This window comes from Myxocyprinus asiaticus, chromosome 11, assembly GCF_019703515.2.
Source record: "Myxocyprinus asiaticus isolate MX2 ecotype Aquarium Trade chromosome 11, UBuf_Myxa_2, whole genome shotgun sequence".
In the NCBI taxonomy this organism is placed as follows: Eukaryota; Metazoa; Chordata; class Actinopteri; order Cypriniformes; family Catostomidae; genus Myxocyprinus; species Myxocyprinus asiaticus.
This window is the reverse complement of record NC_059354.1, coordinates 31,526,865-31,547,210: the sequence shown is the minus strand read 5'-3', so window position 1 is coordinate 31,547,210 and position 20,346 is coordinate 31,526,865. Positions and strand designations below refer to the sequence as shown.

The 20,346-nt window shown below is 37.3% G+C and overlaps 2 protein-coding genes across 4 annotated transcripts in view; one reads left to right on the top strand and one right to left on the bottom strand.

Annotated features, from left to right (window-relative positions):
• The window catches only part of LOC127448176 (synaptotagmin-like protein 5), a 35,234-nt gene extending 32,308 nt beyond the window's left edge, over positions 1-2,926 (top strand). The window contains exon 17 of the mRNA XM_051710517.1: positions 1,125-2,926. Within this exon, the coding sequence (XP_051566477.1) occupies positions 1,125-1,267 (143 nt within the window). The 3' untranslated portion in view covers positions 1,268-2,926. The remainder of the gene's footprint in view (positions 1-1,124) is intronic.
• Positions 2,927-4,382: 1,456 nt separating this feature from the next.
• Positions 4,383-20,131, bottom strand: LOC127448177 (sushi repeat-containing protein SRPX-like). 3 transcript variants are annotated; one of them, XM_051710518.1, is made up of 10 exons: positions 19,964-20,131; positions 14,181-14,228; positions 13,263-13,454; positions 11,123-11,299; positions 10,845-10,971; positions 10,091-10,212; positions 8,608-8,787; positions 7,712-7,845; positions 6,624-6,745; positions 4,383-6,142 (listed from the first exon to the last, which is right to left on the bottom strand). In XM_051710518.1, the coding sequence occupies exons 1-10, from the start codon at positions 20,067-20,069 to the stop codon at positions 5,965-5,967; spliced, it is 1,386 nt and encodes a 461-aa protein (XP_051566478.1). In that variant the 5' UTR covers positions 20,070-20,131; the 3' UTR covers positions 4,383-5,964. The 3 variants fall into 3 exon arrangements, with proteins under 3 accessions (XP_051566478.1, XP_051566481.1, XP_051566479.1); XM_051710521.1 differs by lacking the exon at positions 19,964-20,131 and adding an exon at positions 16,685-18,669; XM_051710519.1 differs by lacking the exon at positions 14,181-14,228.
• Between the last annotated feature and the right edge of the window lie 215 nt (positions 20,132-20,346).

Here is a 20,346-nt window from a genome sequence, read left to right as displayed (position 1 = left end):
CATACTAATTAAAGTACCGCCATTAAAAATATCTAAATGAAAAAAAAAGTCTAAATAAACTAGTCAACCTCACTAATTGGTTGTTGGACGACTAGTCAACCATCATGTCCCATCCCTAATACATTGCAAATTTAGGTATTTCTCTGGGAGGTATAGGCAAGGAATATGAACTGACAAGTGTCGAGCTGCAAATTTATAGATGAAAGTCAACCACATGGAATCCTCAAATTTGATATGATACAAGTACAATGATAAATTGTTTGGTAATGAGACAACAGATAAAACTAAGCAAATCTGGAGCTTGAGCTTCCAATTATTAAAACTGTCCATTATGAAGTCACTGTCCATTTCATCTACTTTTTTACAGTAGCTTCCAGTACCCCCTGGACTGCGCTAATAGCTGCTTGCAGATATATTTCACATTCCATTCCCCACATTAGTAGGAAAGATTTGACACAGTGCTTTACAGTTAAATGTTCTTTTACTCAAATTTAGATAATCGTTCGTTCCCAATTTGCACTTGATTATTATGTTCACTGTAATGTTCTTCCTAATCATGCCCTCATCAAAAATGCATGATGCATTACTTTGTGCAACACATTTTATATTCATGCTAAATAAATTTACTATTACAAATAAGTTTATTGATTAGCTCCTTTGTTCTTTTTCTTAGTTTCATTCATTTCTTTACTCACTCAAAAGTCATTTGTTTAAGTTTGATAATGATGTATTAAAAGGGATGTTTTCTACTCTTTTGTAGTATTTATAATAATGTTTTTATTCCACTTAGAATGTTAGTTAAGGTTTCTTGATTTCTATTTTCCTACTTAACATTTGAGAATGTGAAGTGAGCTTTAGTAAGGTGCTATATGAATAAAACATATTTTTATTTACAGTAAATGTGGACAGTCATATATTTATGCTGCTTTTGCAGCTTAGTTTCCATAAATGGCCTGGGTGGACTGAGGAGGGAGCATTGCATTGTGAACTAAAACACTATGTTTACATATAGACTGACCTCTTTTATTTGAAAAGAGCAAGAAAGATCCTGTTTTCCATAGCTAGGAACTCCAAGCTTGGGTATTGCACACAGAGCAGGTAACTGACCGGTTTCTGACCTGCAGGTCTGAGTTATGGGAAGGAAGTGGATTGGAATGATTCCTACGGGGAGGAGCAGCGGTTATGGCAACGCATGATTGACAACCCCGAAGTTCCGCAAGAGTGTACACTAATGCTGCGATCCAGCATGGCTAGAAGAAAGACATAGAGAAAAAGAGACAAAAAAAAACAAAACAAAAAACGAACAGAGTAAAAAGGAAGAAGAGAGTGTTTCCCTGGCAATACACATCAAATCTGATTACCTTAAGCCACTTGCAAGTGCTCTTAATGTGCTTTGGCGTTACCCATATTACGCATTTTCATTCTAACATGCATATGCACGCTAAATTATCCAAACACATCTGTTACATAGAAATGTACACTGATATATGCCTCTAAAACACTCGACTCCAACCCAGGTGTGACAGGCAACTGTGTGTTATACATGTAAACCAGACACTCACAGACATACAAACATTGCCATAACTGTGAATTGCACATGAGGACTAAAAAGAGAACATTGAAAATTATCAACAATCCAAGGTCACATTTTGTTATAAACGAACAAAGCACAAAGCACTTCCTCTGCAAAGAAAAAAAGAAAAGAATAATTTGCACAAATCAAGCTTTTCAGTTTGTTGTCCTATAACCTGGAAGAGAATTAGCATTTTTGAACCGTGGGTTCCCTCAAGAATTTCCAATGGGTTTTTAAGAGTAGTTTTTGTTAATAACAATAACTTGTTGTCAGTGTTTTAAAAGCACTCGACACTTTCCAAATTCATGTTTGAGGTATGACCATGTGTTATGCCAAAAAAATTAATTAAAAAAAATGATATAAACCTGAAATAATATTGAAGGTGCACTCAGTCATTTTTCCCCATTAAAAAAGTTTTACTCCTAAAGAAATGAATTGTAATTTTGAAACATATGTATAAAATCATGACCGCTCACATGAAATGAGGACCAGGACCAGTAACCTTATAAAAGCTCTTTTATCGCACATGGGGCAGGAGCACCCGCATGGGGGCTGCCATTTTAGTATCACATGACCAGCTGAATACTACTCACTTAATCTCAGTAACCACACTTTCACTCGTGAATTAAATGAATCATGGCTGATTGTATATAGTGAATTTCTAAAATGGCACTGTAACTGAAAACTATTGATTGTGAATGATGCTGCATCCACACCACTAGGTGTCACTGTAAGTCAAAGGTGACAAACAAAAAGTTACTGAGTGCACCTTTAACCACATACCTTATTTTCCTTATATTGAAAACTGTTATTCTAAAAACCCTTTAGAAATACCTGAGTGAACCCATGCTGAATTGTCCTTCTGGGTTAGCCTACAAATTTGTGTCATGACTGAACAGCTCTATAGCATTTGCACACAACCCTAGCACATGACGAGACAGCACATACTGGCTTTCTATAAGCACATGTATACAGACATGCACAGTGTAAAGATATCCTGGTGTGTTATAGATAACCTGAATTTCTTAGCTTGTCTTACTAAACAATCTAAAAAAGATGTGACATTTAACATTTAAAGGGACACTGTGGTTCATTATCATGAAGTAGATTTGCATTCCCCCCAGAAAATCCCAGTGTTTGCAAGTGAGCAAAAAAATAGCGTTTTTGTTAAAAATGTAGAGAGATTGACACTTTCTCTTAACTTCACTTTCCATTAACAAAATATGTTACCTGGATGTTTAATAAAGACCAATCACTATTCAGCATGCAAATATTACAAAGACAACAGTGCTGGCAGTTAGATTCTATTGACAAAAATTCTAACAATGGTACTGGGAGATTGTCAAGGTTAATAGTACATAATTTGTTCAAATGTATAATTTTATAAAAGCCAAAAATACAGAGCAGACCTAAAACTAAAATATTCTACTTAACAAAGTTTGAAGGAAATCTGTAAGTAGTTGGAGCTGAATCCATTGCAGAGAAATGGATAGAACAAGAATGTGTTTATTAGCATTATAATACATGCAGTGCTCTCAACTCACATACATACTATAGAAGCACAACACCAAGGGCCCCAATACTGAGCCTGATGTCACTGTGTGGTCTCCATGAATAATGTGTACATCCCCTCTTTATACCCATTACTCTTGTTAGCATCAGTTACAATCAAGTGTAATAGACCTTATATGACACATTACAAACAAACAAATAGCAGGTGTTATAACAAATTTTGTGGCATGTATTAGGCGTTATTAATGTCAAAGTGTGACATCCATGTGTTAAGTGTTATAAACAGTGCCCAATATTGTCTAAAGCTGTTTAATTCACAGCATATTCAGTGTATGTGTGCAGTTTCCACTTTCATCAGGAAGACTGTGCTTAGGACTATCAAACATGTTCTGTACTGTACTTTATCACCTTCAGAAATAGAATAAACTATTATTTACTGATGTTGCCTTCAAAGATTCCTTCCTTTTTCTGTCTTCTAAACGGAAAACTCAATGTTTATGCTGTGTGTGTGTGGCTGGCCACAAAACAGAATATAAATCTTGTGTTGTGGTTACCCTGCACAACTGTTTTAAGCTCCAAGCTTTGTCTGGGATGGCTGTATATAACATTATCACATGTTAATATATTTATTTTTTGTAGTAGTAGTATTTTGGGTGCACATTAGATGTATTTAGGTCAATGACAAATATGAATGTCCAATAGTTTAAAATGCATGTTAGTCATATAAAGTTTATAGAAATGTGTATTCACATTGGCTGCAAACTTTTAAAAACCTTTTAAACAAATGTTTTGAGATTAGTGACTCTAAAAATATGGTAAATTACTTTGACCTTAAATATATGTGAGTGTACTCACTTTCAAACACATTTCCAATGTATTTTTTGCACAAATGTGAAGTTTTCTTGGGGTTTAACCATTTGACATCTAACCTTGCAATGGCATAAAAAGTTCAAATGATCAGGTATTTTGCCTTACTGACCTTGACACAACAAAATGGCTTCCTGTATGATGGTTCTGCCACAGTTTAATTTGGCCTACAAGAGGTTGTCAAATATTAATCATATTTTACTTTATAATCATATAAAACCTAACTGCTTAACTAATTATTTTTCAGATATTTTTGTAAAGAACTACGCAAATATAATGACCTTTTTTAAAGAATTTCATACCTTTAATGACACTTTTTCTAATCTCAGGACATTTATATTCTGTCTGTTATGCCCCACAAAAAAATAAAAATAACAATATTAGTAAAAAAACAAAAAAAAACAAAATAGAAGAGCTGTATTCACATTGCTGCCCATGAATTGTATTTTTAATGTCTTTTTGAATAAATTAACAGGTCCAGAAAAAAATAAGGATCACAACATTACCCAAATGTTGTCCTGATGACTATAAATCAAAGTATTTAAAATAGGTACAAGTATACATTTTTGAAAGAATTTTTTGAGCATATTTATTTAATAAACCAGACCAAGATAAACATGACAGGCATTTTAAGAAATCTGAGTTCAATACTCTCAATTGTCAATCATCAAAAAGGCCTTTATTACATTAAAGGTTTAGTTCACCCAAAAATGAAAATCCTCTCATGATTTACTTATCTTTATGCCATCTGAGATGTGTATGACTTTCCTTCTTCAGCAGAACCAAAATGAAGATTTTTATAAGCCTATTTCAGCTCTGTTTGTCCATACAATGCAAGTTAATGGGTGCCATCAGGCTGCTGGCTGTTTGATGGTCCAAAAGGCATATACAGGCAACATAAAAGTAATCCACACAACTCCAGTTAATCAATTAATGTCTTCTGAAGCAAATTGATGAGTTTGTGTAAAAAAATAAATTGATAATTAAAAACTTCAGTGATGTAAGCGCTATGGCGTGTTCATGCGAGAAGTCGGAAGCGCGCGCTTTGTAAACAACAAAGTAGGGGTGTTCGATTTCGAGTTTTTTGGAGTTGATTCCAATTCCTGACTCCAGACGTTGACAAGACAAACTAGACAAACTGGGAGAATCCACTTCTCCAACCACTTTCCCTTGCATTGATGTAATACTACACAAGCTTCTGAAAGTTTTAAAATCTCACACCCTCTCTATCTTTTGCAAGCATGCACATTATCTCTCACTTAAACGCACATGATGAATGAGGTGGTGTCTGTAGAGGATGTGATTGGTTCTTAAGAATGACAATTCATTATTTTGAGCCAATCACAAAGTCCTGTTCGTAAAGTTACGGAGACGAACAAAAGAATCAATTCCTGTATCATAGTCGACTCCAATTCTAGGACAAGTCACAGTCGAGGAATCGACTCTTTTGGAGTCGACTCCATCACTACAACAAAGGAATGAAAGTCATGCGAGAGTTAGTTCATTTGAAACAGTAATACAGCGCTGGGCGGAAGCAACGATTTAAAGTAAAAAAAATTAATTTTTTAATTATCGATTTGCTACAGAGGACATTAATTGATCGACTGGAGTCATGTGGATTACTTTTATGCTGCCTAAATATGCCTTTTGGACCGTCAAATAGCCAGCAGACTGTTGGAACCCATTGTATGGACAAACTGAGCTGAAATCTGCTTATAAAAATCTTCACTTAAAGGTAAGTAAATCATGAGACAATTTGAATTTTTGGGTGAACTAACCCTTTAAGATGGCTTTGGTAGTATTTCTTTAGAAAAGTGGACTTCACTCAGACATAAATAGAGACAAATAAAAAAAAGACAAACAACAGAGATTCACTCATGCATTTGTGTTAAAAGATGTGTGTGCATATGTGTTTTCAATATAAGATGTAGCAGCTCTATCCAGACTCGCGTAGTTTGGTTAGCCTTATACCCAGTACAAAAGAATAAGGAACTGTGTGTGTGTGTGTGTGTCTAGCAGCCATGCCCAGCCTCTTTCTGTAGCATGGCCTCCTCAGTGCGCAAAGGAAAGGTGTCAATGGTGGTGAAGATCTCTGCTGATGTGATGGGGAAAGTGTAGCGTTGCTTATCCACACCCTGTTTGTCCAACAGCACCATGTTAAATGAGTTCTGAGACAGCTGCAGCAGTAACCTACCCAAAAGCAAACAAAACACACACAAATTCAGTCCATATTCAGTTATACTCTTACAGAAAGACTGCGCATATTGCTTTATGTTTACTGTTGGGAGAAATTCACAACAACAAATTCCTCAAACTTGCCCAATAAACTCCAACCCCTAGTCCATACATTAAGTATAACTAGATTTGCAATTCCTAAAGGAAATACCATTTCAAGGATGCAAAAGGACAGTGTTAAATTTGTATGCAAGTTTAGGTTTTAGGCTTTGGTTCTGCATTTATCAAATGCCGCAGCAGAGCCGCCTTAAACTTTGCCATTTGTCATGATACATAAAATGAGAATTAACACATAATGAGATCTACAAAACAAAGTTCGAATGGTGTCTGAAACTTTAGCAGTTTGTAATTAATTAATGACATTTGTGAAGAAGAATAGAAAGAACTGTCTTGCAAGCACTATAATCAAGCTACTGGATTGCGGTAATTAAAGTACCTGAGTTGTAGAGCAAGTCCTGGAGGGATGAGTCTATGTCTGATGCGGCCAATCTGAGCAGGATACACCCCAACCAGCTCTATCACTGTCACATGCCTCAAGTCCAGACCACACTGTGCATGCTAAACCACATACACATAAATTATTCAATTTATACATTTATACATGTCCATGGTACAAGCTGCATTTATCACATTTTTTAATCACCATTTTGGCTTTTCGTTCGCTTTTATACCAGACTATTAGTGGTTTGTTTGACTGTTTAGATAAAGTGTTTTTTAATGTTGAAATTGGGAGTTTTGTGGCTTTTAGACCATGTCTGTTAGCTTTGAGACAATCTACATGCCAGTGTACTCCCAAAAGTCGACAAATGACACTTTTAGCAGATATAGACATTTACAGGTATATTCCAGGTTCAATACAAGCTTAATCGACAGCATTTGTGGCAGAATGCTGATTACCACAAAAATTGATTTCAACTTATCTCAGTCTGTAAACCATAAAATACTCAGAAAACTTAAACAGTATGCATGTTAACATGATTTTAGAGTGTTAATATCACTCACTAACTTTTTCTGTGTAGTTATATACAATATTACCACTTTATTGCCATGACGACGTAATGCCATAAACCCTGTAATCCCACAAAAACTATGATTTAATCAACTTTACAGCTCAAATAATACATGAGTTTTTACAGAAAAATTAATGTAAGTGCTTTTATAAAATAATAAGCTTCAAATTTCTGCCTTCAAACTCTCCAAAACTGGCTTCATTTACTTCCATTGTGAGTGCCTCACTGTAACCTCCATTTTTGCTTTTTTTATAGAAAAGGAGAGAGGTGTCGAAATTAATTTTTGTGGTAATCAACATTATGTCACAAATGCTGTCTCTCAAATGCTAACTTGTATCAAACCAGGAATATTCCTGTAAAATTTTAAGTCTTTCTCTTCTAGAAAAATGGTCCAAAAATATTCATCTTGTTTGAAGGGATGTATATAAACATTTGTCCAATAAAATGCTTAAGAATAAGAATATAGCCTTAGTGTGAGAGTCATCATTTTATAATAAAGAGACATAAAACATACCTGTAAATTAGTCATCTGGAATCTGTAGTAGTGATTGGCAGCAGAGGGGGCAGAGATTACCAAAAGGCGCCGTTTCTCATAGAACTGATCCAGTAGTGCGGCAGCAGAGCGCACACCAACATTAATATTCATAGCTGTTAATAATGCAAACCATCAGGATGTTATTCACAAAAGGGCAGGAAAGTAACAGTAAGATTAAGTTCAAGTTTAATGAATTTTGTATGGATTGAGGGATTCAATCTAAGAGTAACTTTAAAGGAATTGGTTACCCAAACATGATAATTCTGTCATCATGTACTCACCCTAACACACACACCAACGCAAATGAGATTCGAGAGTTTTGGTGGTGGGGAGGATTTTCAACCAATGAATTAAATTCTCAGCTAAGGACTTTAAATTTAATGCAGACCTCCCACATAAAGCTATTGTATGGCTTCAGAAGACTTGAAATATAGAGCATGACTCATATGGTCTACATATTAGTTACATAATACTTGTTTGGTGAAATTTTGTCATTTTCGGAACTCAACAGTGTCCGTACCCATTCACTTGTTGGAAATGAGCAGCATGAACATTCTGCCTAGCATTTAGTTTTTGTTTCACTCAAGAAATACATACACTTTGATTGAGCAAATGATGACAGAATTTTCATTTTTGTGTAAACTATTCCTTTACTGTAATAAGAATTCTGAATCTTATATTTCAGCCTTAATAAGCATCATTATTCTGTTTGTAAGCCTTTCTATATCTTTACCTAGTGAATTAGATATTATACTTGAAATACTGTGTAATCTTGCATATGAAAACATTCAGAATAAGGAAAATTGCAAGCATTTCTCTCTGAAAAGCATTGTTTCACTGCTGTGTTTGTCAGGTGTTAAAAGTGATTTCCGTACGAGCGCAGGAAGTCTCCAGGCCAGACCACTCCATGTTAAACTGGCACACTCTGGCAGCGCTGCCCCTCAGCTCGTAGCCACCCAGACAGCGGAATTCGCATGTGGCCCCGTAATTATCACCCCCGCTGTCACATTTCATCCAGCCATTGTCAGGGACAGAGAGAGGAGTACATCGACGCACTGCAACATGCACATAACACACGTGACTTTCCACACGGCACTGAAAATGGCTTAAAATCTAGGTGGTTAACTGTTTAATTACCCATAATTGTGCTTTGTAGCACATTCTTATCAATGGGAAGTGTGTTTATGCTTGCATGGAAAGCTGTATATGCTTGAAAGTCTGAGTGTTTGTTTGTGATGAAAGTTGCAATGTTGGGGAACAACGAAAATGTTTTTAGCTATGCTGCTAACTTAACTACATTTGTCAGTAGTGTGACAGTAACAGTTCATGTCAAAACAGTGTAGCTTTTCCAGTAACAATGAGCAGTAGTGCAGTGCAGTGTGACAAAAAGGCTACATCTCTGTTTTTATGTCACAATGTATTGTGCACTTAACCACCTGAGCTGAGGTATTAAAAGAATAGTTCACCAAAAATAAACATTCTCTAATCATTTACTCACCCTCATGCCATCCCAGATGTGTATGACTTTCTTTCTTCTGCTGAACACAAATAAAGATTTTTCGACAAATATCTCAGCTCTGTTGGTCCATACAATGCAAGTAAATTGTGACCAGACCTTTGAAGCTCCAAAAAGCACATAAAGGCAGCATAAAAGTAATCCATACGACTCCAGTGGTTAAATCCATGTCTTCAGAAGCAATATGACAATAAATATAAATCTCCAATTTCACTTTCACATTCTTCTTCTTTTGTTTTTGGCTATTCGCATTATTCATGTATATCGCCACCTACTGGGCAGGGAGAAGAATTTATAGTAAAAAAGGACTTAAATATTGACCTGTTTCTCACCCACACCTACCATATCACTTCTGAAGATATGGATTTAGCCACTGGAGTCTTATGGATTACTTTTATGCTGCCTTTATGTGCATTTTGGAACTTCAGAGTTATGGTCACTATTAACTTGCATTGTGAGGACCTACAGAGCTGAACTATTCTTCTAAAAATCTTTGTTTGCTTTCAGCAGAAGAAAGAAAGTCATACACATCTGGGATGGTATGAGTGTGAGTAAATGATTAGAGAATTTTTATTTTTAGGTGAACTATTCCTTTAATCTAACACATTCTTGTTCAGTGTAGCATTGGGTAGTCCTGTTCATTTTAGTATGTCAGTTCATGTATTTTCAGTTCATTTCAATTAACAGGTTCTAAAAAAAGATTAATTGATTAATTTGGGTCCATGCACTGCTTGTTAGTAGCTAGCTAAACAATTGTTAAAAAGTAGCTGAAGCTTAACTACTTTAAATTATGAGTCATTTTTAAAGGAAGTTCCTCAGCAATGGTAAGGTACACGACTCACCTCTCACTCGAACATTGAACCTGCAGGTCGCTTTGTTTCCAGCCCGGTCTAAAACCGTGTACGATAATTTATGATTTCCTTCTGGGAAGTGCGTGCCTGGTGGTTTTCCTTTCAGTTCAACACTAGAACACAAATAAACAATCAGGCTCTTCCTTAAAACACTCAGAATTATAATGGTGATTGGGTGTGATTTAAAGGCTACATGAAATCTCTTGACTTTCTGTCCTGTGTTGAGGCATTTCCTGTTGAAACAGGAAGTTTGAGCAGGAAATTTCAAGGGCTCATCCCTTTTTCTTTTAAATAGCCAATAGGCTTTAGTTATGTCACAGCCATGAACCATGATTTTTGTTACTTGCTGGTTGGTTGCAGTGGGACATTTCTCATTCTAGCATTTGATTGAACAAAAACCTGTGTAATGCTACAGTAGAAGAGACCTCAATATTTTTGGTCTGTATTTCCAGTAGAAAAAGACAAATATGTATATCTGCTAAAAAATGGATTTCGGTCAATGTTTAGGAATACAGTAGCATGTAAAGCACACATGGACTCAAAGCCACACATCTCTAATTTTGATTTTCTTGAGGTCTTCAAAATGTGCAGGTGCATTCATTGTGTATGTGTAATCTACATTAGTTTCTTGCTGAGAAGATGTAGAGATTAAAGCATACTATGGGCAAATATATAAACCAAGCACAATCTTGGGCACACTATAATACTGTAGCATGATAAACTGGTGTTTGTCTAATACACTGACTCTGTTAGGATGCCGTCCGCTGTGTCTTTTCCCTCTGGTGTGTCCCATGTCACTTTGGCGGTGAGTTTCCCAGGTTCAGCTGTCTTCTCCTTAATATTAGGACACTTAATAACTGGAGAATCCACATCTGAGATAGAAAACACCTTTACATGCCTCACCACCTAAAAACTATGTTATGGATCCATGTTGTCACAGTAGATACAGTAGGAATTTGATTTCTTGGATATACAGTATGTATGTATTATAATTATGTTATTTTAAAGGACTGTTCCACCCACCCAAGCACACACTGTTGCCACCGCTCCACGTTCTACTGCTTTGGCAGGTGGCGCTGTTGTCTCCACGGAGAGTGTATCCTGGTGAGCAGAAGAACTGGCAGCGGGAGTTGAAGTAGGACCCGTCTGAACATTTAAAACCTCCATTAGACGGCATGGCCAGTTTAGGACAACGGACCTCTGCAAACATAATTAATAATGGTTAAAATGTATTTTAAATAGACATTACTGCCATCAATGCAATTAAATCCAGCAATAGGTCAGTTGTGGGTAGTGTTGAGTAGAGTTGTTCAATGCAAAGATGCCCTGAAGAGTTCAAGCTGAGTTATTATTTGAATAAACACATTGGTTTAAAAAATTACAATATTTCTGTTTGTTTTTTTGTGCAGCTATTTTCCTACCACTCTCATTCATATACAGTTTTTTTTTTCCAACATACAGGCCTTTTCACGCCAAGAACTAAATGAAAAAGCGAAACAAACCACAGACGAAGGTCTATTCACACCAAGAGTGAAGCGAAAAAAGCACTCAAGTCATGTGTTTTAAAGGGATAGTTCACCCAACAATGAAAATTTTCTCATAATTTACTCACCCTCATGCCATCCTAAATGTGTATGATTTTCTTTCATCTGCTGAACACAAATGAAGATTTTAGAAGAATATTTCAGCTCTGTAGGTCCATAAAATGCAAGTGAATGGGTGCCAAATTTTTGAAGTTCCAAAAAAAGCACATATAGCCATAACAAAAGTAATCCACATGAAGCGAAACACTAGGTATGTGTAAGGAAAAGGTCAATATTTAAAACTTTTTTTACTAAAAATTCACGAGGGTCGAGCTCAAGAGTGTTGGCAAGTTCACACGAGAACTGACACGAGAAATACGAAAAAAATGGAAGAGCAGTGCTGTTTACAATAGAGGAGCATAGTTAATCATACATAGATGCCTCATTCGGCTGGTTTGAATATACGTCATCTGCGGTGTCATCTTGGAACGGTGAACAAGGAGAGCTGTTTGAATCGGTTTGAATGCAAGTGAGAGAGTGAAGGAGATGCCTCAACCGAGCTCATAAACTCCTTTTGTGTCGTAAAAGTACAGCGGTCCATAGAAACAGCTGCTAATAAGGGATCTACGTATGAATATTTAGGCAGAGGAGGCTTACGTCACGTGAGAGGCAGTTTGAACTCCATCCTCTTCAACGTACAAACCTCAAGCTGGCCGGAAGTGAAAATTTTTAGTAAAAAAAAGTTTAAATATTGATCCATTTCTTACACCTAGCGTTTCGCTTCAGAAGACATTCATTAATCTACCGGAACCGTATGGATTATTTTTATGATGGCTACATGCACATTTCACACCCATTCACTTACATTTTATGGACCAACAGAGCTGAAATATTCTTCTAAAAATCTTCATTTGTGAAGAACATTTTAAAGCTTGGTGTCTTGAATAGTGTAAACACGGGCTCTGCATCACTATCAAAACACTGCTCTGTTTGTTTGAGCATCCCGACAGCCGGACATGGAGATTACACACTTGACCTTTAACTCCTTCTTGTAGAACTTGTGTCACATTGCAATAAAATCTAGAACTGATAATGCACTAATCCTCCTATTTTTTATTTTTTTATTTTTAAATAATCTTTATCCTCTTTTCTCCCCAATATGGAATGCCCAATACCCACTACTTAGTAGGTCCTCGTGGTGGCACGGTTACTCACCTCAATCCGTGTGGCGGAGGACAAGTCTCAGTTGCCTCCGCTTCTGCGACAGTCAATCCACGCATCTTATCACGTGGCTTGCTGTACATGACACCACGGAGACTCACAGCATGTGGAGGCTCATGCTACTCTCTGCGATCCACGCACAACTTACCACGTGCCCCATTGAGCGTGAGAACCACTAATCGCGACCACGAAGAGGTTACCCCATGTGACTCTACCCTCCCTAGCAACCAGGCCAATTTGGTTGCTTAGGAAACCTGGCTGGAGTCACTCAGCACACCCTGGATTCGACCTCGCGACTCCAGGGGTGGTAGTCAGTGTCAATACTCACCGAGCTACCCAGGCCCCACTAATCCTCCTTTAGAATCTTTTGGTAATAGTATCTATCTTCTATTTGGATTGTATGAATGGCAAAGTCAGACCTCTGCAGGCGTAGTTTCCTGACCACTGCTTGCTGGCCATACAGAGGATCTCACTGCTGCCGTGCATCTCGTAGCCTGTCTTACATCGGATCTTACACCGAGTTCCCAGGACATTCTTATAACGTTCCCCGTGTGGTGACTGGCAGCTAACGTGACCGTGTTTGACCTTCACTGGGGCACACCATGGCACGCCTAGAAAAGAGACATATATTATCACACACATACGCAAACAAGTTTAAATGCACAGATAGTCACCAACTCAAGCCAAAACACATAGTTGGCCTAAAAACATATGCTGTTTTGTACTTACCTTGACACTGCCATCATCCAGACATGCATGGAAGCAATGTAAACAGGATAAAGATGGGAATAAAAGAGATACAGCCACAGAAGAAGGCGCCGGCCTAAACAGGCAGTCTGAGGTGTAGCGTCCTCTATGTGTGCTGAGTATACATGTTCTGACAGCAGCACTCATGTGTTAAGTGAAGTGGTAAGAGTTTTGTATGGAGAAAAGATTAAAGGGATAGTTCAACCAAAAATGAAAGTTCTGTCATCATTTACTCACTCTCAGTTTGTTCCAAATCCATATGACTCTCTTTCCTCTGTGGAACACAAAAGGAGATTTTAGACAGAATGCCTCGGTCACCATTCACTTTCACTGCATCTTTTTTTCAGTACAATGAAAGTGAATGGTGACTGAGGCTGTAATTCTGCCTAACATCTCCTTTTGTGCTCCACAGAAGAAAGTCATATGAATTTGAAACAACCTGAAAGTGAGTAAATTATGACAGAATTTTCATTTTTGAGTGAACTATCCCTTTAAGTTGTGAGTATTGTTTTTTTGTTGCTGTTGTTGTTGTTTTGCTGTTTTTCAGATCAATATGTGTTTGAAAATAATGTGTGCTTGTGTGTGTTCACCTGTGTATCGCACATCTTCATCATCGGTGTATGGCCAGTATCCAGACCCTGTAAAACAGTTTAGGACAGCACAAGCAAGAAATAGTTGGCATCACTGCAGAGTTTCAGATTAAGCTCAACAAGAATCGGCATTCTGGGAGATTGTATTAGAGCAAGTACAAAATGTCTTGTTGTAATATTACCATTGTGATGTGTTCAGCCTACTAGTAGTCAAACAAATCTCAAATAATTCTCTAGAAAATGGGTTTAGGGTTTTCAACCAGGGCTGTAGACCCCTGGGTGTCCATGAAGGTTTGTGAAGGAAAAGTTTTTGCTAAGAAAATTTCATAATATTTTTTTTCTTAATACAACTATTTATGGTTGGTTCTAAATCCGTCTGTAAAAGTTGAAAACCCCAGGTTTATTGCATTTATTGACAAATCATGAAATGCAACAATGACCCCTGCAGATAGTGTGGTGAATAACAGTGTTACATGCGACGATGCAGTGAACATGGCCAGCAGCATAAATAACATCACACATGCACTACAGAAAATAGGAATAGATGGAATAGATGTTGGCATGGCTTCAACTAGTATTTTTGCTAATGATGCATTGATTGTTTACATTGAATGTCATGGGGTTGCCACCCGTCCCGTATTTTAAGATAAAATGATGCGTCCCGTATCGAATCAATACGGGACGCGATTTGTCCCGTATTTAAGCAGGTCAGATGGCGTCATGCTGAAATCGTTCCAGATCGCTAATTGGAAAACTTGCCTACTGTGTGTAAGGGACCGTCTGAAAAGTCCTCACACTGTGCTAAAACGGGCTAATACTGTGGAGGGTGTGGTAAGGGACCGTCTGAAAAGTCCACAAATGGTGCTAAAAATGTGGAGATTTTTTTCTATTTAAATGTTCAGTAAGATCAAACAAAGTATGAATACAATCACATACAGTCATAAAGACAAGTACAGGTGAAGGGAAAAAATAAACAAATAAAAGAAAAGAAACAAAAATTATATATATATATACACGTATAAACCAACTAAAATGTATACATAAATAAGATAAAAAAGACAAATATTCGAAAAAATTAAAATATATTTTTAACATATAAAAGATGTATTTTTTTTTTTTGGAAGTCATGGGTCAGGAAAGTTCTAATTTTAGCATATAAGAAAGGATATACAATTTTTATTAATAATGCAGATTAACTCAACACATTTATTGTTAAAACTGTCAAGGATGTGGTAAGGGGCTATGATTCCTTTTCAGTGTCCCTTACTTTAAAACTTCAAAAGTGGCAACCCTAGTCATGACAGAAGAAGCTCCTTCACAACAGTCAACGTGTAGGCTATGTCGTGTAATTTCTACTTCTGTCACCATGCTGCAGGACAAAAAATAAATAAAAAATGGACTCCAACAGAAACAAGCTCCTGTCTTCTATTCCATCTAATTTGGTGGTTCATACTTACTGTAATCTGAAAATAAGTGGTCCATACTCAAGTGAAATGTAATATGAGGCCTTTATACTTGCTTCAGAAAATAATGGAAAACTCTATTAACCACAGGTAATCTTTCTAGACTTGGATTAAACACACACACACACACACACACACACAAGAGGCCTACATTCAGTGCATATAAATTGCAGCTGATTTGCTTTTTAATTCCCTCTGGGGTTTTTTGCCTTGTGTGTGTAAATGTGTGTATGGCAGATCACACAGCAAGTTAGATCAAAGCTCTCTGTGATGCTATAATGAGAACTCAAGTGCCTCAGTTTCCTTAAAGGGATAGTTCACCAATAGATAGTTCTGTCTTCATTTACTCACCCTCATGCAGTACCAAACCTGTATGATTTTTCTTCTTCTGTGAAAAAGAAAAAGAGAAGTTAGGCAGAATGTTAGGGACTGACAGTAGTTGTGTATGGTGACTGTTTCACTTTCATTGCATCTTTTTCCCGTACAATGAAAGTGAATGGTGACTGAGACCGAACATTCTGCCTAACATCTCCTTTTGCGTACCATGGAAGAAAATACGTTATACAGATTTGGAACAACATGAGGGTGAGTAAACAAAGACGAAATATCCATTTTGGGGTGAACTATCACTTTTTAAAACAGACGCAAACACGTTAATGTTGAGATACCGGTAGTCAAATAATAAAAGGACCACAGTTTTCCAACTTTTATCATGGAAAACACTCCACAGGGACCATGTGTGTGTGTCTGTGCGTAGGCGTGTGTGTGTGTTTGCTCCAGTTGGCAGATGAGTTTTCCTGTTCCATTCTGTTAAGCTCAGCAGAACGTTGTGTAACCCAGAATACTCACTTGGCTTGGCTCAAATTCACTCACACACACACATATGCTCTGCATGGAGGGAGTTTCCACTTATAGAAAACTTTCAGCTAAACCATTTACATAGCCTACTGTCTGCAGAATTCTTATTAAGTTTTAGCAGAGTTTATCAGAAGATCACAAAAGATTTTACAACCTTTACAGTGTTAAGTTTAAAGCACTCACTCTTGGATGGGAGTTCTGCAGTCATTAGTCATCAAGGTTGAACATAAAAGATCTCTCAGGCTCCCCATGTTCAGCGTCTGCAACAGTTCCAGCCTCACAGTTCCACGTCTTTTATCAGGGTTTTTTCAAAATCCCTAACCCAAAATCAAACTTTATGACTAACATTACTCCTAAAGCTTTCAAGCTATGACTTCTAAACTCTTTATAGTACTTTAGGCTGTACTGACTTCCCCCTAATTGATAGGACTTACAGTTTTCCTGTAACGGACAATAAAAAAATATATAAAAAAAAAAGAGAGAGAAAAAAAAAAGAAAAATCCTGAAAAATCCCAAATCCCACTTTTATCGACTGACTGTTCAGAGACTGGCTCTGAGTTAGTGGTAGTCTGATATGTGTTTTTCAATGGCCGATACTGATATTTAGAAATGCTATAATAAACCAAATCGCCCAAGTATTCACTCACTACATAAGGCCTATTCTTCAAACGTCAAAATCCTACTTCAAACCACCCAAGATTTTTAAAAAAAATGGCCTTCAAACTTCAAATCTCTTTTCAAACTGCCCAAGTATTTATACTTCAGACATCAGAAAGCCTTTTTATTTTTTTTTATTATTTTTTTTCTACCATTTCTCCACAATTTGGAATGCCCAATTCCCAATGTGATCGAAGTCCTCATGGTGGCATAGTGACTCGCCTCAATCCGGGTGGCGGAGGACGCATCTCAGTTGCCTCCGCCTCTGAGACCAACATACGTTACTGTGGAGACATAGCGCATGTGGAGGCTTCACGCTATTCTTCGTGGCATCCACGCACAACCCACCACACGCCCCACCGAGAGTGAGAATCACATTATAGTGACCACAAGGAGGTTAACCTATGTGACTCTACCCTCCCAAGCAACTGGGCCAATTTGGTTGCTTAGGAGACCTGGCTTGAGTCACTCAGCACACCCTGGATTCGAACTCATGACTCCGGGTGTGGTAGTCAGCATCAATACTCACTGAGCTACCCAGGCCCCCATCAGAAGGCTTTTTTCAACTTTCAGACAAGACTCTAGCCAACATTCAACGTTTTTCTTGACAAACTTTCCTTTTCTAGTTTGAAACAATTGTTCCTCAAATCATTTGTAAATACAATGACATGAGTGTCAAATTCTCAAATTCTTTTTTCCAACAAGAGTTATGTAAGCATTGACAGTTATAGACTGATATTAGACAACTGTTTGATTAATTAGACCAATTAGACAGATTGTTTGATTAATATTGATGATTTCACTTAATTCTTTGTGCTCTCCTTTAAACACAGCAGTCTAAACATGTGGACATTTGACAAATACAAGCACATTCACTCACAGTTCCTGGTTCAAGTCAGGACAGTGTTACATGGGTAGGCTGTGTGTACATATTTCATTAGGAGAGAACTCTATCACAGATAAAACAACAACTTGTGTTTGTGTTCACAAGGCCAAAAAACACACAAACACCAATAGCCACAGTGTTTGTGAATAAACAATGTACAGTCAGTAATTGAAATAATTCACCAGCATGCATAAATTCTTTTACTAGTGCTTAGTTTTCACATGCACATAAACACAAAATCTGACTTTGAGCGTCTGTTGTACTTTTAAATGAGGCCCACATCACAACCACAAGCCAAAACTCAATGGCATAAGCCACAACCAAAGGTTTTTACAGCTTTCAACACATTCATAAAAATAAAAATAAAAATAAAATACATTTCCTGCAATGCCCTCTCTACACAAAATGTCACAGTGTGATTTTACAGTGCTTAGAGTCAATATGCAGAAGAATTAATAGGACCAATTATACCACCAAAACACAACTTTTATGTTTTCAGTGTCCCTGAACTCTAAACATCTTTAATTGTGTTGACAGCAGCGCAGGAAATCCAGAAAGTGCATGCAAGTCTAAGCGAGCCCATGCAAGACTCTTAAAGGGATAGTTCACCCAAAAATGAAAAGTCTTTCATCATATACTCACCCTCATGACATCCCAGATGTGTATGACTTTCCTTCTTCTGCAGACCACAAATGAAGATTTTTAGAAGAATATTTCAGCTCTGTAGGTCCATACAATGCAAGTGAATGGTGACCAGAAGTCAGAAGGTCCAAAAAGCACAAAGGCAACATAAAGACTACAGTGGTTAAATCTATTTCACCAGAAGCGATATGTTAGGTGAAGGATGAGAAACAGATCAATATTTAAATCCTTCTTTTACTATAAATCTCCACCTTTGACCAACCCCGACCAGTAGGTGGCTGAATGTAAAGGTGAAAGTCGCTTTCACACCAGAATGTTTAAGTTAAAGTGTATATTTACTGTAAAAAAAAAAAAAAAAAAAAGGACTAAAATATTTATCTGTTTCTCACCCACACCTATCATATTGCTTCAGAAGATATGGATTTAACAACTGGAGTCTTTTGGATTACTTTTATGTTGCCTTTATGTCCTTTTTGGACATTCTGAGTTCTGGTCACCATTCACTTGCATGGTGAGGACTAACAGAGCTTAAATATTCTTCTAAAAATCTTCAGTTGTGTTTGGCAGAAGAAAGAAAGTCATTCACATCTGGGATGGTATGAGTAAATGATGAGAGAATTAAAAATTTTCAGTGAACTATCCCTTTACCGTAATTCCCTAAAAATCTTGGGCCGAGAAACCTTGTTTGAAGGCAGTATAAGATAAAGTGAGAGTGAACTGCTTGAATTCGACTGTAAATACGCATTATTGTGTTCCAATGCGACCTGAAAGCAAAATGCACCTTTTGTGCATACTAACAGGCCCTACTGTATAAACGCTATTCCAGCCAAAACAAGAGGGCACACATCCCAGCACTGCTGACCCACTTCCAGAAAACGTTAAATCATGCATGTCTCTAATTCTGCAATGCGCATCTTTAATTATCTTTATTTAGCAGTTGAACCTGGTGCGCAGTGTCCAACTGGTGTCTAATCATTGTGCGTTTTCATATGAAAGAGTCCAGTGTCTTTTCAGCAAGATTTAGGGAACTTACCCCATTTCTCTCCCCCCTCAAACAGCCCAAAAACCGTCCACGTAAACGAGCTCTGTTTACATAAACTATGCCTGATACGGCATAACAAGAAGAAACAACATGGAAAAACTCTAAAATGTACAAATACTATATTTCCTAAGATTTTCCATGACTTTGCATTAGTTTAGTAATGCTCTTCTCATTTTAACCGTTTAAAGTTCAAAGCGCGAGACTCAAGAGGATCATTTTGGATCTCATCTCTTACCATCATACGCGAAGCTCCCGTACAGCTGGAGTCCCACTATCATATACAAACACATCCAGGTGTCCATCTTTAGAAAGTACAGGAGCTGCTGAGACCTCCGGCGCATTCCTGCGCGAGAGCCACAGGACGAGCCCGAGGCCCGCCCCCTCTTTAGAAACACGAGAGCTCTTTATCCACCGCGAGCGCGCGCACCCCGGCGCGTGGACTCAGTCTGCCAGGTGTCAATACACGGCAGCAAGCTCTGAGCATTGATTAATTTGGCCCAATTTTTTTTTATTTTTTTTATTTTTTTTTTTTAATAAACCGTTGGAGACTATACTTTAGCACATACGTTAAAAAATATGTAATTGCATTAAATGCGAAAATATCAAACCAACTGAAAA

Excerpts from the sequence above, each read along its gene's own strand:
- LOC127448177 (XM_051710518.1), bottom strand. The coding sequence starts at position 20,069 with ATGCGCCGGAGGTCTCAGCAGCTCCTGTACTTTCTAAAGATGGACACC. Across the intron at positions 14,229-19,963 it reads CGGGAGCTTCGCGTATGATG|GGTCTGGATACTGGCCATAC; the intron begins GTAAGAGATGAG and ends ACTGTTTTACAG. Across the intron at positions 11,300-13,262 it reads AGGAAACTACGCCTGCAGAG|AGGTCCGTTGTCCTAAACTG; the intron begins GTCTGACTTTGC and ends TTATGTTTGCAG.